Source organism: Heloderma suspectum, chromosome 4 (genome assembly GCF_057233095.1).
Source record: "Heloderma suspectum isolate Gila_16-S chromosome 4, 16-S_ref, whole genome shotgun sequence".
NCBI classification, from domain to species: Eukaryota; Metazoa; Chordata; class Lepidosauria; order Squamata; family Helodermatidae; genus Heloderma; species Heloderma suspectum.
Window position 1 is genome coordinate 26,043,044 of NC_139461.1, and position 16,847 is coordinate 26,059,890.

The 16,847-nt window shown below is 41.7% G+C and overlaps 1 protein-coding gene across 2 annotated transcripts in view; it reads left to right on the top strand.

The window, feature by feature from the left end:
- The window catches only part of SNTB1 (syntrophin beta 1), a 135,839-nt gene that overhangs the window by 111,789 nt on the left and 7,203 nt on the right, over window positions 1–16,847 (top strand). For both annotated transcript variants that reach the window (XR_014790007.1, XM_084848880.1), the window contains exons 4-5: window positions 2,175–2,314; window positions 16,174–16,370. Coding sequence is in view for 1 of the 2 variants with exons in the window: in XM_084848880.1 (XP_084705006.1) it covers window positions 2,175–2,314; window positions 16,174–16,370 (337 nt within the window). In the remaining variant the exon portion in view is untranslated. The remainder of the gene's footprint in view (window positions 1–2,174; window positions 2,315–16,173; window positions 16,371–16,847) is intronic.

Here is a 16,847-nt window from a genome sequence, read left to right on the forward strand (position 1 = left end):
CAGCCACTCACTTCTTTTCGTTTTCCTCTTGAAATAATTCTTGAGTATTGCCTCCTTCATTGCTACCAGGGTCAAAGGTATAATGCAGCCCAATTTCCTGCTGTGTAGAAAGTACCAACATCCTGTGTTTATGGCTGTCTGTGCTAATCAACTTCAGCACTGGAAATTACCTTGCTTTCTGTGAGTCTGGGTGACTATAAATGTAGCTGCAAGAGGGGTGGAGAAATGTAGATTCATATGATGTATTTCTGCATTGCAGCACCCTTTACTTCAGCCAATGAAACTGTATTATTTTTGCATTTAGAACTTGACGACCATGTCCTGCACTTGAAACATGTTTTAAAAATAAATAAATAAAGCGGGGGTGGGAGGAGTTGGATGCAGTCACTCCTCGAATGGCAAAGAAGAACACGACCAAAATATTTCACACCATGTATCAAACTTTCCTTTCAAACAAGAAAACCAGCAAAACTTGGGGGTGTGTGTGTCTGTGTGTGTGAGCGTGTGTGTGTGTTTCTCTTTATAATTGGTCTGTGGATACATTGAAACATAAATTATATATATAAATTTTCCCCAGAAATACAACTACCCTTTAGGTAACATACCCTTTATAAACCAAAAAGCACTTTGTTTAATTCCCACAGCGTGAACGGTTGCTGAAAAATTGAGCTTGCCAATAGATAAATTTGTTTTCTAAACAGGGGTTTAGTAATTGAAATAGCTCTTCTCCCATAATGAAAAATACAGAATGGCATTTCAAAATAGAAGACTTTAATTTAATTATATGTCTCACAGATCAAAATTGTGCTTTTAAACCGTTTGGCAAAAACTGGATTGGTTACTCAATTTAAAAAGCCAAAAGCTGCTGCCCCAGAAACCTGAACTTTAAACTTTCCATTTATCTGTCCTGAACTGGCCAATTTTATAATCCGCACAAAGCTGTCCCAGAAATGTTTTGCCATCCTAGGTGGCTGCAGCTCACAATCTTAAAGGTGAGCCACAGAATCCTTTGCTTGCATTTATGAGGTGCTGGGTCCTCAGCTGGGGCAAGGAAGTCATTGGGGGAGAATTCTGCCTTGCCCCAGATCCTGTTGTCAATATATGCAGGGCCTTATTGGTAATGGCACCCAGATTATGAAACTCCTTTCCTCAGAAGGCCTGCTTGACCACTTCTTTGAATCATAGAGTTGGAAGGGACCTTGGAGGTCATTTAGTCCAACTCCTAACCTTTTTTTTGGTCTTTTTTGGCTGTGAAGGTTTCTCTGTTTTACCAAGCCTCGGATTTATGTATGTTTTAGTTGGTCCTGTTTTTTAGCTCTCTATTTTATTTCACTATTTTTTATTGTATGATGTTTCTAACTTGTAACTGTGAGCTGCTGGATTGGAGATGGGGAGGCCTTGTTGTGTGGGGCCAAAAGGTGGGATAAAAATGGTTTCATAAATAAACATTAAATATTTTTCTGTAACATTGCAAGAGATCCCAAGGCATTCGCTTCATACTACCCTTTAAAGTACACCACTCCCAGCTGCGCTAAGGGCAAAACTAGACATTATTTCAGCAATTGCATAGTTCCAGAGTTACGTTTGCTGACAGTGGGAATGTGGGGTTGGGGGGTTGCGGGGGGGGGCACTTAAAGGGAAGACCAGTTGCTGAGGGGAAGGTTGCTCAAACCCTCATATTCCTACCCCACCCTAGTTCTTTTTCTCCTCCCAGGCCCACTTGTGGTTTGGAGGCTAGGAGGAAATGACCAGGGGAGGGGGGTATAAGTAAGGGAGAAAGATGAAGCCAATAATCATTAAGGGAACAAAACAGGGTAATGACCCCCCCATGTTTCCATTGTAATATCTTCCATTGTAGAAAGCCTTCTACTTTCTCTCTCTCTGTCTTGCACTTGCTTTCTCTTGTTTAAAAACTGGAAAATTAACATCCTAAAATATGTACTAATCTTATTCTGGAACCACCACCCTGCCCCAGATGGAGCATTTTTATGGGGGAGGATAGTATAAGTTGCCTTAGGGGAAAAATACTTATCCTTAAAAGTGGGATAAAAAATATTTTATTAAATAAACCTGTTGCCTTCTCAGAAGCATGTTTTTGCTTCTGACTGGCAGCTGCAATTTCCTAATATCTTTCCTTGCCATTATTTCATTGGGTCTCTTGTTCTTTTTTCCAGGTGCTGGGAGAGAACGAGAAGCACTGGAAGGCAGCGCTTGTCGTACTGACTGAGAAGGATCTCCTGATGTACGACAGCATGCCACGCATCAAGGAGGCCTGGTTTAGGCCTCTTCATTCCTATCCTCTGTTGGCGACCAGGTAAGTTACTTTTTACTTTTCTTTTTTTTGGAAAAAAAAATCCCCAAAGAAATAATATATTTTAAAATAATAATAATAATAATAATTATTATTATTATTATTATTATTATTTTATTTAAAGCATTTTTATCCCATTCTTCACCTGGAAAAGAGCAGAGAAACTTATTAAAATTAATAAGAAGACAGTCCCTGCCTTCAGGTTTGCAGTGTAAAAGGCACAACACAAAAGGAAAAGGGATTGTGGGGGAGGAGGAAAAAAGCAAACTCAGTCACTAGGTCTTCAATACAAAATTCATAGAATCATAGAATAGTAGGGTTGGAAGGGGCCTATAAGTCCATCGGGTCCAACCCCTATAAGTTCTTATAGGTGTTCTTTCTGGAAGGGAAGGGTGAAGCAAGCTCCCTGCTGCTGTTCCTTTTCTGGCTGATGTACGGGGTGAGGTTCAACCTTTGAGGCAGCTTTCCAGTGGCCTTTGGTCCTCTGGCCAGTGGATGAGGCCAGAGTGGGTTGCCCTCCAGCCCTGCAGTCTCAGGGCAGTTATCAGTTTGAGCTGAGTGTTTATTTCTGGCAGGGAGGGGTGAAGGAAGCTTCCTGCAGCTGCTCCCTCTCTAACCAATTTATAAATGCAAAAAAGATCAGAAAATACGATATGCATGTAACCAAAAGTGAACACTGACATTAATTAAGACAAATCTAACAATTATACAAAATCCATAGAGTAATCAAGTCCTTCCAGAAAGATCTGTGTTGACTTGAAAATGCTCTACTGAAGAATTATTGTTTATATATGTAAGAAACATAAACCATTTATGAATAAGCGAGTCCAGTTGCATTCGTCCATCAAACTCCAAATGTGTTCAGTCAATTCATCCTCCAAAGCTAAATTCCATACCCTTGTGCAGGGGTGGGCAGAAAGTAGATCTCCAGATGTTTTGGACTTCAACTCCCAGCATACCTGGCCACTGGCCATGCTGGCAGGGGTTTCTGAGAGTTGAAGCCCCAAACTTCCAGAGATCTACCTTCTGCCCACCCTTGCTCTTGTGACCACTGAACAAGCACAAGCAGATTATTACTTTTTCATTTTTGAGCCATTTCTAAACATGCTAACTCAACAGCAAAAATGATTAAGTACTTGTGAGGCAAGTTATGTAAGAACCCCATCAAAAATCCCAAATAAAGTTAACTTCAGATTTGGAATAAATCATAAATTATTTTACTTAATTCAGCATAAAGTCCAAACCCTTTTTTCCCCTTTACAATATTTTTGTTTTGTGGGTGTTTATATATCTACGGACAGTGGGACGAACTCAGAAACCTTAAGTCATACATAGCAGCATGTTCAGAGCCCAGGGACAGTGAGAGTTGCCCAGCAGCGAGGGGCTGGTTAACTCTGATGTCACAGACGGCAAACTAAGGTGACTGATTTCATTGGCTTAGCTGCTTGATGTCACAGAGGGCCTGGGTAGCATTGGGCTAGGCAGATGAGTGGTAACAGGGACTGGAAAGACCTTAGAATTGTATATTCTAAAGTTGACGAGCAACTGAATCACATGCGTGGCACTGGCTGTCAGAGGATCTCTTGTTTCTGCAGATGGGTTGAGCATTTTTGTAGCTTTTTAATGAAAACTGTTTAAAGGACAACAGTTGCTATGTTACCGATGTAATGTATGTCGGAACATCTAATTTCATCGCTGTGGTTCTTCATCAGAGGCCATCTTGCGGATTCCCACCATAATGTGACGTTAGGTGGGTGGGGGTTGCTGGAGAAAGAGCAATGGAGGGAGCAATCCTATGGCCACTAGTCAGCGGCTAGACGGACATAGGATATCTGGTTTTCCAGGAACCGACCTCAGAGCCACACTCCAAGGTCGGTTCCTGGAGAACTGGCCTCCCTCTACTTCCACACTGCCTCACAGGCAGCACAGAAAAGCCCTGTGGTCCATGCTCGCAAGAGGAGTGCGGAGCAGCCAAAATGGGGCGTTCTCGGGGGGCATTCTGGGGCGGGGAGGACGAAAATGCTTGTATGACACATCCAGTGTGTCGTATGGCAGCCTCCCCCCCTGCTCAGCCCTCCCGCGACTAGACAGCCACAACCAGCTGTCTAGCCGAAAATGCAGGGCAGGAGAAGTGCGGAGGGAACGATCCCCTCCGTGCTTATCCTGCCCTGCTTTGGATAGGCAGTTGCCTCCGAGTTCAGAGGCGGCCGCCTATCTGCATAGGATAGTGCCCTAAGTAACATTTATGCCAAGAGTACCCAACCTTTTTGGATCTGTGGGCACATTTGGGAATTTGAGATTCCCACATTTGAGGGCACAAAATGGCTCCCACTGATGTTGTGGCTAGTCACATAATGGCTGCCGTGGGGGCCTGGCTAGTCAAAAGTGAGCTAAAGAGGTGGTGCGGGGAGAGAAATAATGAGGCTAGAGAAATAATGAGTCTTGCAGAGGGGGTGGAACAGTGAGCTAAAGAGGTGCAGGGGGAAAATAGCAAGATTGGAGGCAGGGCGGGGGGAATAGCAAGGCAAAGGGGGAGAGAAAGTGCATGGCTAGAGGCTAGAAAGGGAGAGAAAGAGGAGTACCCTAACATTTTACATGTTTTTTTTATTTAAAACATTTTTGTAAAGGGATGGGGAGTGGAGAGCTTCATGGGCACCATTGGAGGGCCCTGCAGGCGCCACATTGAGGACCCCTGATCTATGCCATTTGTTTAATTTGCATATATTTGCTTACAGCAAACTTGCAGATTATATATTCCTGGATGTGGAATTTCACATGGCAGTCATCGAAGACCTTTGGGTACAATCCTCACAGTACTGTATGTGTCTAACTCTCATTGACATCAATAGGTCTTAGGTTTTTAACTGTATATTTAACCGCACCACATATGTCTACTCAGAAATAAGACCCATTGAGTTCAATGGCAGCTACTCCTGCCTGTGTATAAGATAGCAGCCTATGCCCCATTGGTTTCACTGGGTTTTATCTTCACCTGGGAACATAAGAATTGCCTTGCTGGATTAGGCCACACTTGATCAAGCCCAGCATATTCTTCCTGATAACAGCCAGGCAGATGCCCCTCTGTGCTTACAAATGGGACATGAAGTTAATGGCTTTCCTCTGGTGGTTGTCAGTGGTAAAGTATCCCCTCTATATGAAGGCTCCATTTCACTCTCATAGCTAAGAGTGTTGGAAGACCAGCCCACCATGAAGTTGATTAACTCGTATTTAAAGTTATCTGTGGGGTGACGAAGAGTCGGACAAGACTGAACGACTGAACAACAACAAACTAGTGGCCATCTTGTGACCAGGACTGCATATGTGAATTTTTAATTATGTGAAGATGAGCTTTCTTTTGGCTGTCCTCAACCAACTGCAGATTACCTTCATCTGAGCTGTTTTCACACAGCTAGTTAGGTCCTCCACACATAAATGAATGGAGGTGGGGAGAAAACGACACCCCCTCTGTACATGTGATGGAATGGACATCAGCAGAGTCTTATACATGTATATGCAGCACCTCACACAATCAGAAACCCTGAAAAAGCAACAAAAACAACCAAGAGTCTTGTGGCACCTTAAAGACTTATAAATTTATTATAAGCCTTCATGGACACTGGCCACTTCATCAAATGCGTGAAGTGTTAATCTCAATTTGGCAGATTCATGTACACATGCAAGGGGTTGTGAGGCGGGGTTGTGAGGATCGTAAACAGTGAGTCAGAGGGAATTGAATTGCAGAAAGTACAGACAGTGATAATTACCTTAACAGGCACCATTGTTGGGTGATCACAGACATCATTGCACTAGTGAGCTGATTAACACATGTAGTGCGAGTAAAAACCCCACACTTTGTTCTTGTTCAGACTCCAGGAATATTTATGTACACATGCCGGGGGTGGGGTGGGGATTGTAAACAGTAAATCAGAGTTGAATGTCTTCATGAAAAAGCCCTCCTTATCATGTGGAATACTGCATATGCATGTACATGCAGAGATGCATTTGAACACATGGCAGAGACTCAACCTGCCACTCTCCGCCATGTGCATTTTCATTAACCACACAGACAACCTAACCTCCTTTCTTTTGTTTTTGTGGCTCATAGTTCCACTTGTTAGAACAGAGAGAGAAAAGAATCTGTATTTGCTCTCTCCTCACACTTCGTATAAGCCTATAAACTTTGCTTTCTTTGGGTTGTAGTGTTGCTTTTGGAACCGTGCTTTTGCTCTTTGATTCTGTAATGTTATATTGATGTGTAAATAGTTCAGCTTGGGAGCATTCAACGTGTTATTACAGCTCGCTTTCTGGAATTAGGGCTGCTGGCACTACTGAAGCAGCTTGACTCTGGGGCATTGCCAGGCCCTCCAGAAATGTTCCTAGTATTGGATCTTCCTCCTTTACTCCTTTTTCATGCTCTTTCCTCTGCCAGCTGTTTCCTTCGGAGAAGGATGCTTGTGATAAGGATTTTATTTTTTCTAGCGAAGATAAAAAGGTAGGTCAGGATCTACTGGTAGATCTCTGTGGTGATTTGCAGATCAGCAAGGATTTCTGACTCCCAGTAGTTTTAACAATAGTAACAACAAACTGACTCCCTCCTCCACTTAAATTAGACTGCTGAAAGCTTGGGGTAACCAGGAATGGAGTTTTGTGTGAAAGGACTGTGAGCTCAACTCAATGCTGGTATAGCTCAATGAACCTCTGCACGGTAGCTGCTCAGAGGCACTCTGTTCTTTAATTCTAAGAGTATGCCTCTTACACCTGGTTCCAGTTGGTGGATCTCCAGGTTCTAGTAAGACACAAAGTAGGTCCTGCAGGCCTGAAATTTACCCTCCCCTGGGATGGAAGACATCAGAGAAACAGGTGACTGTCATGGAGCTGGAGTGACAGGAAGTAAGAGCAAGAACAGAGTAGAGGGGTGGGATAAGGCTAGCTAAGCACCACAAAGATCTAGCTTATGGGCAGACTCCAAAGCAATGTTGACATATATTTTTACCCCTCTTTCTTACAAAACTACTGAATGCCCCTTACAACTATGAAATACTCTCAATCCAACACCATATTTTATCAGTTGCATACCTAAACTTCCTCTAAGGAGCTCAGAACAACATTTTAAGTTTACAAGAAGCTTAGGATTTGGAGTTAGCATGGTGTGGTGGGTAAAGCGCCGGATCTGAACCAAGAAGACCTAGGTTCAAATCCCCACCCAGCTATGAAGCTCACCGGGTGACCTGGCATGAATCACTATTTCTCAGCCTAACCTCCCTCCTAGGGCTGTTTATTTGTTTGTTTGCTTCTTTTATTAGAAATATCTAAAGGCAACCCTTTAACAGAGTTCTCAGGGTAGCTTGCAGCAAGAAATAATTTAAAATTAAACAATGATCGGAGTATAATACCCAGATGATGGGGGTTGTAGTCCAACCATCTGGAGGGCACCAGGTTGGGAAAGGCTGCTAAATGCAAGTTAGTAAGGGTGTGTCTGGAACATACGATTCCTTGTCTGTATAGAGAGGAGGGTTATCTTAGGACAGCCACTCGGGGAATAAACAACTAAATCACCAAAAGCATGTCTGCATCACATGCACAAATGTACGCACACATGCACAAGTAAATTACTTCTTATGTCCTCCACATGTACAAATCTGAACAACTGAACTCTCTCTCTCGCTCTTCCCCCATATATATATTATATTATATTATATTATATTATATTATATTATATTATATATGCACTGAACTCTCCAGCCTCACTTTGGATTCATTAGTTTCTGTACAGTGTTGCCAGCTTCAAAAGGCTTTTCTGTAGAGCCATCATTGGCCATTGGCATTTGTTCTAATAATGCTTCTCTTTCTGAATAACCTAAATACTAGGGTAGAAGTCAGAGTTCTCACCTGCCTTGTCTGACTTTGCCATGCTCTTCAGCTCCTCCATCTCCCCATTGTTAATATTTTTTTCTTTCACCAGGGCTAATATATCAGAAATGTCTGGGCACCATGGGCCATTGTTGCCACCTGAATGGCATGGAGCCTGCTTGAAACCGCAGTTGAATGACAGGAGTCCTGCCCCTGACTTTGCATGAGGGTTGCGAGGCCATTACTATAGCGATGTTCCATCATGTCCAATTGTGACTCCATCCATTACAAATATACTATTTTAGCAAGACTTTGTATCATTTGGGCATCAAAAGGCACCAACAGAAGTATCAGGACACATCCCTGCAAAAACCAAGTACCCTTTTCTTGGGACACACATGAGACAAGAGCAGCAGGTTGTGCCACATTCCCAGCCAGACTGGTCCTGCGATTGAACTAAAGCCCCCAGTACTCCCCCAAAGCTGGACACAACCTCCTGGTTTCGCTGCCTGCCTGGGACCTAAAAAATTAGTTGTCGGTCATTGGACTGGCCACGATACGCGGCCTTCAGCTTGGCAGACCAGAAGTTGTCTCCATTTTTATTTTTACAAAAGTTTTGTTGATTTTTTAGAAAGTTGGTTTAGAATTTGTCTTTGCATTTAACGGGCAGGTATTAAAAATGCAAGCATTATCAGCTGGGTGGTTGATGGGGTCATAGCAGGCATAGAGAGGAAATTTAACCCTTTTCCCCAGTTCATGAGGAAAGGTTCTTCTATGGAGGTGCTATTTGCATTGGGCGGAAATCCCCCATTGGTGCTAATGGGGGAATACCCCCTCCCCACGACCACCAAAGCAAATGCCAGCATCCCAAGTATTTTTTTCTCAGGACCCCAATGGGGAGGAGAAAAAGGTTAAATTTCCATTCTACTAGGATGCCCATAATTTACATCCTCTGTCCAGCTGATGCTGTCTGCATTTTTAAAACCTGTTCATTTAACTGAACCATGCACTGCAGGCAAAATGAAGAATAGGCAACAAACAAGTTTCCTAACCGTATTCCAAATTCTTTGCAAGTAGAGATGTTTGAGGAGTTCAGTTTTTGTGGAGTCAAATATGAATTAACCCCCCTTCTGCACTGCCCAGACTAGCATGTGGATCAGAACTTAAGTTATCCATCAGTTTTTACACTTCCTGAATGTTCTGACTCCGTGCATTTTAAAAATCAAAATGAATCTTTTGCAAGAGAATGCACCTAGGAATGCATAGTTTTGACAGAAAATATGTTAAAAAGAAGTATTTAAATGCAAACCTTTGTGCAGATTTTTAAAAATTGCCGATTAATGCAGGAACATGACAGAATGGACTTATGGGTGAACACAGGTAAAGGTGACATGGATCGGAAAGATTTCATCCTTCCCTATCAGATTTAAGAATGGGCAGTCTAAAAGTCTCTTCTTAAGGTGCCCACCAAGGAAAGTGAAGATTTTAAATTATATCCATATACACACAGTTCTCCTGTGCCCTCTGCTGGCACGTGCTGGTTCTAGAATGCACATTTCAGCCGATTGGGAGAAATGCTTTTACCTGGAGAGGAAAACCTCTCCAGCTGGGTAACCTTCAGGTGAACTCTGTCAATAAAAGCTGAGGTCTGTAACCAACCATCAGCTCCTTCATTCGCAACTGCTAGAGTTCTCTGTACTACATCCATTCTTCAGTGACCTTCAAATGGCCTCTTGTTTCCTTCAATGGTTAAAAAAGTACGCACAACCCCTGCACAAGTTAATCAATGCTCCGACTTTCTTTAATGCTGTTCTGCCCATGTGCAAATGCTTGTAACTATTTTTCATATCCTCTGAATCCAAAAAAAAATCCACCCCCAAAACTGTTTTTAATTGAATTGGCTAGCTTGAGCAGCTATGGAAACATGATCCCAGCTGCCTCTTTTGGCCTTTTATAATTAAAAAAAAAACCATCAGCATGTGAGGAGTCTTTTTTCTAACAGCTCATTGTTTCCAGAAAGTCATAGGGAGTAGCACTATCAGCCAAAAAGCTTTCTTGAAAACCTGCATTTCTATCATTCACATTACGTTGCAGTGGGATTAAAACTACAGGAAAGATTTAGGTCGAACAAAAAGGAACATTTCCTAAAAATGAAACAGAGCCTTGCCCAACCTGACAACCTCCAGATGGGTTGGACAACAACTCCCACAATCCTGAGCCAGCATGGCCATTGGGAATTATGGGAGTTGTAGGCCAACCCATCTGGAGAACACCAGGTTAGGGAAGGTGTTGAGCCTGAAGATTTTGCCACTCAGCACCAATAAATCATGGGCATTAGACAGGTAGTGGCTATAGTGATCATGATACTGCGATAAGGAAGGCACCAGGAAACTAACTACCTCATTAACTATCCCTAGTATAATCATTATGACTAGAGTGTGTAACAAAATGCCCTCAGTCCCCGGCAGACCTTAAATAGTCAGAGGGTGCTAAGAATCCCTGGGTGTACGCTCAAAATAGCCACATGGAATGTGGAAAGCATGTTCCAGGCTGGAAAACTAGATAATGTTGTTGCCGAAATGCAAAGATAACATACAGATATCCTAGGAGTCAGCGATGTTCAATGGCCAGGAAATGGAGAATGCTCTTTTGATAAAGGGTTAATGTATTATGCAGGAAGAAATGACAGGAATCATAGATATGGAGTAGCAGTACTGGTACTTGAAGAAATTAAAAGATCAATTTTGAATGTTGTGAGATACTCTGAGAGATTAATAATGATACAGCTGAAGTCCCAAGTCGGTAAAATTAATATCATTCAAATTGATGCCCCTAGAGCAGATAAAAGTGATGATGAAATTGATGACTTTTATGATCAAATAAATGAGGTTCTTAAAATAACTAAGAAACATGACATCACTAATTTTAGGAGATTTCAATGCAAAAGTAGGAGAAGGAAAAGTCGGCGAGTATGTTGGAGCATACGGGTTAGGTAATAGAAATGACAGAGGGGAAAAGCTGATAGAATTTTGTCAAATCAAGGATCTGGTTATAACAAATACATGGTTTAAACTTCTGAAAAGAAGTCTACATACATGGACATCACCTAGACATACAAAAGAGAATATCATCAGAAATCAAATTGATTTTATCATCATTAATAAAAGTTATAGAAATGCCATCAAGTCAGTAAAAACATATCCAGGCACTGATGTAAAATCGGATCACAACCCACTTGTTACAGTTTTTAATATAAGATTAAAGAAATTAAGAAAGAAACAACACAAAGCTTAAATATCGATATGCTTAGAAATACTGAAATAAAAGAAGAGGTGAAGAGAAAAATAAAGGAGAATTTTCAAAATATTGAGAGCAACAATGAAACCCACTTAGATGTCAATGCAAGGTGAAATGAAATAAATGAATCAATATTGAAAGCAAGACCAACTTTAAAAAGAATAGATTTAAAGAAAAGCAAAAGTGGATGCCTCTGAGATCCCGGCCTTGATGGAAGAAAGAAGAAAATATAAGGGATGTGACATGATAAAATATAATGATATACATAAAATAATAAAGTATAAGGTCATAGAAGCCAAAGAGAAATTTATAGTAGACAGATGTAAAGAAATGGAACTAGAAAGCAAGCATGACACGTTTGGGTTACATAAAAAAGTGAAGGAAGTGACAGCTGTAACAGTCCGGTTTACTAAAAGACAAAATGGAACAATTATAGTAGAATTATCACAAAAACTTAAGAGATGGGAAGAGTACATTAAGGAATTATTTGATTATATGAGACCAGAGTTGAATAAAGAGGATGGAGTTAGACGTGGACCTTATTTTAATGAGGAGTTAGAATATGCTATAAGGGATACAAAGGGGGAAAAGGCTGTCAGCCCGGATGGGATACCAGTTGAAATACTCAGATTAATTGAAGGGGATGAAATACAACTCTTGGTACATTTATATAATACTATCTATAAAACTGGTATCACACCAAATCAGCAGTCGTAGTATTGCCCCAAAAAGACAACATTAAAGAATGCTCCGAATATAGAACAATCAGCCTTCTGTGCCATGTATTAAAAATATTTCTCAAAATTATTCACAATTGAATGTATAAGAAATTAGAATTGTATATAAGTGAAACGCAGTTTGGATTTTGAAGTGGGATGGGAACAAGAGAAGCTTTATTTGGAGTTAGCATCTTCATTCAAATATGTCTTGATATGAATAAAGACATATACTTGGGATTTATTGATTATGAGAAGGCATTTGATAAAGTTCATCACAAGCAATTGATCGACATACTGAGAAAAACTGATATCGATAGTCAGGAGATCTGGATTATAGAAAATTTGTATTGGAATGAAACAGCCTCAGTTTGTATAGATGGAGAGTTATCCAAAGAAATTCAAATCCAAAGAGGAGTAAGACAAAGCTGTGTCCTATCACCTATGCTGTTCAGTTTATATTCTGAAGCTATATTTAATGAAGCACTCGCTGAGCAAACGGCTGACATAAACATCAATGGAAAAATAACACAGTTCGATATGCTGATGACACCATAGTAATGACAGACAATATATCCGACTTACAAAAATTACTAAATCAGATTAATAAAGTAAGTAATGAGTATGGTCTTAAAATGAATATCAAGAAAACAAAATATATGGTGATAAGCAAAAAGCCTTTTGCTGCATTTAATATTATGATAAATAAATATGCCAATTGAGCAAGTCACAAAATACAAATACTGAGGAACTTGGCTCAATGAAAGAAATGAACAAACACAAGAGATAAATGCAGGAGTGGAGATGGCAAGAACAGTGTTTATTAAAATGAAACAATTATAATGTAAACGGGACCGTAATCTTGCAGTAAGGATTCGGATGGTAAGATGCTACGTGTTCTCAATATTATTTTACAGAGTGCAGGTTTGGACAGTTAAGAAGAACAATCTTAGGAAAATTGAATCCTTCGAAATGTGGATATACCGACACATGCTGAAAATACCGTGGACTGATTGTGTAACAAATGAGAACGTACTATGCAGAGTAAGCAAACAAACAGAATTGGTAAAGACCTTCAAGATAACAAACTACAATACCTTAGTCATATTATTTGAGGCGAAAAATGCGCCATACTCCCACTCATTATATAAGGGAAAATGGAAGGAAAAAGATCAATAGGAAGAAGACGAACTTCATGGTTAAAGAATCTGAGGGAATGGTTCAGCTGTACAGAGCAGTGGCGTCAAAAACGAAAATAGCTGTAATGATAGCTAACCTCCGATAGGAGACGGCACCTTAAGAAGAAGACCAATAATGGCTCCCTGAAGAGTTACAACCTTTATGATACATGTGTTTGGAAACATGTGTTTCCTGAATTACATTTTCCTAATGTGCATACCTAAAAAATGTAATGGGTTGGATCCAGATTAGTGCTTAGTGAAGTTCTACTCGCACTGGAGAAAGGAGGCAGACGTTGCAATTCCTCCACCCGCCCCCTGCCCCCCCGCTGCCCCCTGTGCCTGTTTGGGAGGACTGGGGGAACCTCTGGAGCAACATGAGAGGTGATGCGGGGGGGGTGGGCTGCAGGAGGAATTGGTAAAGATATTCAGGCCTGTGGGATCTACTTTGTGTTTTACTAGAACCCTGAGATCCATCATGGGAAATTTAAAAAATCTGATTCTGTCAATGTGTAGATGACGGAATGAAAGGCACCTGATAATCTGCAAAACACAGCCAGAACAGATTGTACAAAATCTGGACAACCCTACTTTCAGCATTTAAGAGGCAGGGGAAGGAGTCATTTTTATGTTTCAATTTATTTGTAGCAGCTTACATAACCAATTAAATTTGATTAAAACAATAAAATACATTAAAATACAAAAAAATAACAATGACAGAAAAAAATGTTATTAAAAACAGCACCCAACCCACCAGACCCACTTAGAGGCCAAGGCCTACTAAAATAAAGCGGTCTTTGCTTGCTAGCAGAAGGACACAGAGAAGGAACAGACCTAGCCTCCCTTGGGAAAGAGTTCCACAGCCTGAGAGCAGCCACCAAAAAGGCCCTCTCCTGGGTCACTACCAAACATGGCAGTCTCAAAAGAAGGGCATCTCCAGAAGATCTTAAGAACCGGGCAGACCCACATGGGATAAGGTGGTCTTTCAGGTAGCCTTGTCCCAAGCCATGTAGGGGTTTATAGGTCATAACCAGCATTTTGAATTCTGCCGGGAAAAAGACCAATAGCTAGTGAAGCTGTTGTAACAAGGGAGTTGCGTGTAACCAGCCCCGGTCTGGCTGCAGCATTCTGGACCATCTGGACAGTTTTCTAAGGTAGCCCCATGTAAAGTGCGCTCTAGTAGTCCAGATGGGATGTAATTAAGGCATGTGTGACTGTGGCCAGATCAGATGTCTCTAGGAATGGGCACAGTGCATTTATACTAGCCTCAGCTGTGTAAGTGCACTTCTGGCCAAAGCCGAGACCTGGGCATCCAGATTCAGGGCTGAGTTTGTTGTTGCTATTGTTAAATAACTGGGAGCCAGAAATCCTTGCTGATCTCCTGGAAATCACCCAGAGATCTGCCAGTAGATTCCAATCTAACCTTCCGCTCACCCCTGAATTAGAGGATTCCAGGACATATTTTGTAAAAAAAAAAAAAAAAAAAAATAGCCACAGTAATATGTCTGTTATGTTCTAGGGTCTTTCAGGGTGTCTGATTTACAGCGATAGGGCTCCCTCGGTATGAAAGAGAGGAATTCAAACAGAGACTTCAAATTATATATAGATAAAGCTTATTTATTCAGAGGGTGACGCAGAGGAGATCATGCACACTTCTCTCCCATTTCTGCTTGTCCCTTGGTGTGGAGACCGCGAGTCAGCTTTTAGATTACTTGTTAAAGCATATGCAGGTTTGCAAGGCACAATCAAGTTGGAGAAGAATGATTAGTGAGTACCTTTGATCAGTTGGCATATTCTTAAGGAAAAAACGTACAAGTTCATTGACAAAGTCATTTTTAAATTAAACCACACTTCAAAAGCTGAAAGAAGCATCTTTCCTAACAGCCCTAATTAATCCTTTCAGTAGAAGTTCATTAGTGCTCGGGGAAATGTTCCAGTCCCTCAGGCCATTGTTTCATCCCTCCTAGATAGTATAGCAACTTTTGCAAGAAAACCTAGTATCATCTCTCTTCAGCAGACAATAAGATCGTGTCTGCCTGCCTGATGCTTCTAGCAAACAGAAATGCCTGGCTTGAGGTCGCAAGACCTTTAGCATAAGATCTAATACAAATATATGGTAAAGGGATATAAATCTAGACCCAGACCCATATGCTAGATCTCAGACCATTCATACAGGGCACTTAATTCATCCAGTATCCTTGCAGCCGTACACTGCAGAGGAAGATGATAGTGGGTAGACAAGGTGTGTTTGGGGGAACTTGTCCTCCATCATCGATCTTCTCACTGGGAAGAACCCCAGTAAGCTGCCAAGGACCCCAGCTTTCCTCAGACACAATTCTTTCTAACCAGTCAGTCAAGTCTTTTGCCATTCTAATTGGAGTATTGTTTCGGCTGACGAGAATCCCCACCTCACCCAATGGGGAAGTCATGTTATAAACTGGAGATTTATCTCAAGCAGCCAGTTACTGAAGAGCAACCAATGTTATAGTAGTCCATACGGCAACCAGCTTTGCTCAAGGGCCATTTTGAAAAGGTGATAGGAGGAAGCCCCTTTGCACAGCTATAATGTCCTTGCCACATCCATTTATTCCTTTTAAGTTGGCTACAGGGGCCCAAATGGTACCTCTTAGGGACCTGGATTTACCTCAAGGGCTGCTTACTACTGACCAGAGTCCTTCCCATTTCCTGCTGCTATCTGATCCTTTTTAATTAGAGATGGCAGGGATCTCTGGGACCTCTTGCATGCCGATCATGTGGTCTGCCACTAAATTATGGTCCTTCCCTCTAACGGTGGTGCCTTCTTTCATGCATTTGCCTTCAGGTTGGTGCATTCAGGGCCCGGGAAGGGCTCGCCACAGCCCGGGGTGGATCTGTCCTTTGCTACTCGTACAGGCACACAACAAGGGATCGAAAGTCATCTCTTCAAGACGGATACTAACAGAGACCTCTCTCTGTGGACTCGGACCATAGTTCAGGGTTGCCACAATGCAGCAGAGCTCTCCAAGGAAATCACAACTGGTGAGTCAAACCCATAAACCATGGACTGGTAACCAGTCTCTGACAGCAGCAGAGACTTTGGCAGAACTCCCCTTAAGAACTGCAGGTGTGCCCCCCAACGGGAACCAGGTTAAGGCTGCAATCCTATACACATTTGCCTGGGAATAAATCCCAGTGGACTCAGTAGGACTTACTTCTGAGTAGGCATGTACAGGATTGCACTATGTGAGATCATTTTCCAGTTACTGTTCCCATGGGCAAAGGTTTCCTTTGTCTGTTATATCTTGGAGTGACTGGCCAAGGACCAAAAAGGAGGGCTCTGTCAAAGCATCAGTTGCTGTTCACACTGATGCGGAGGGGGTTAAAGAGCCTTTTGCCCCTGTCTTGGCTCATGCTGGGCTGAACTGTTTGTTTACAGCATTTTTTACCCAGCTCTTCAGCCACAAAGGCTTCCAGGTCAAATTTTTAAAACCCAATACATCCTCCGTCCTCTAACTT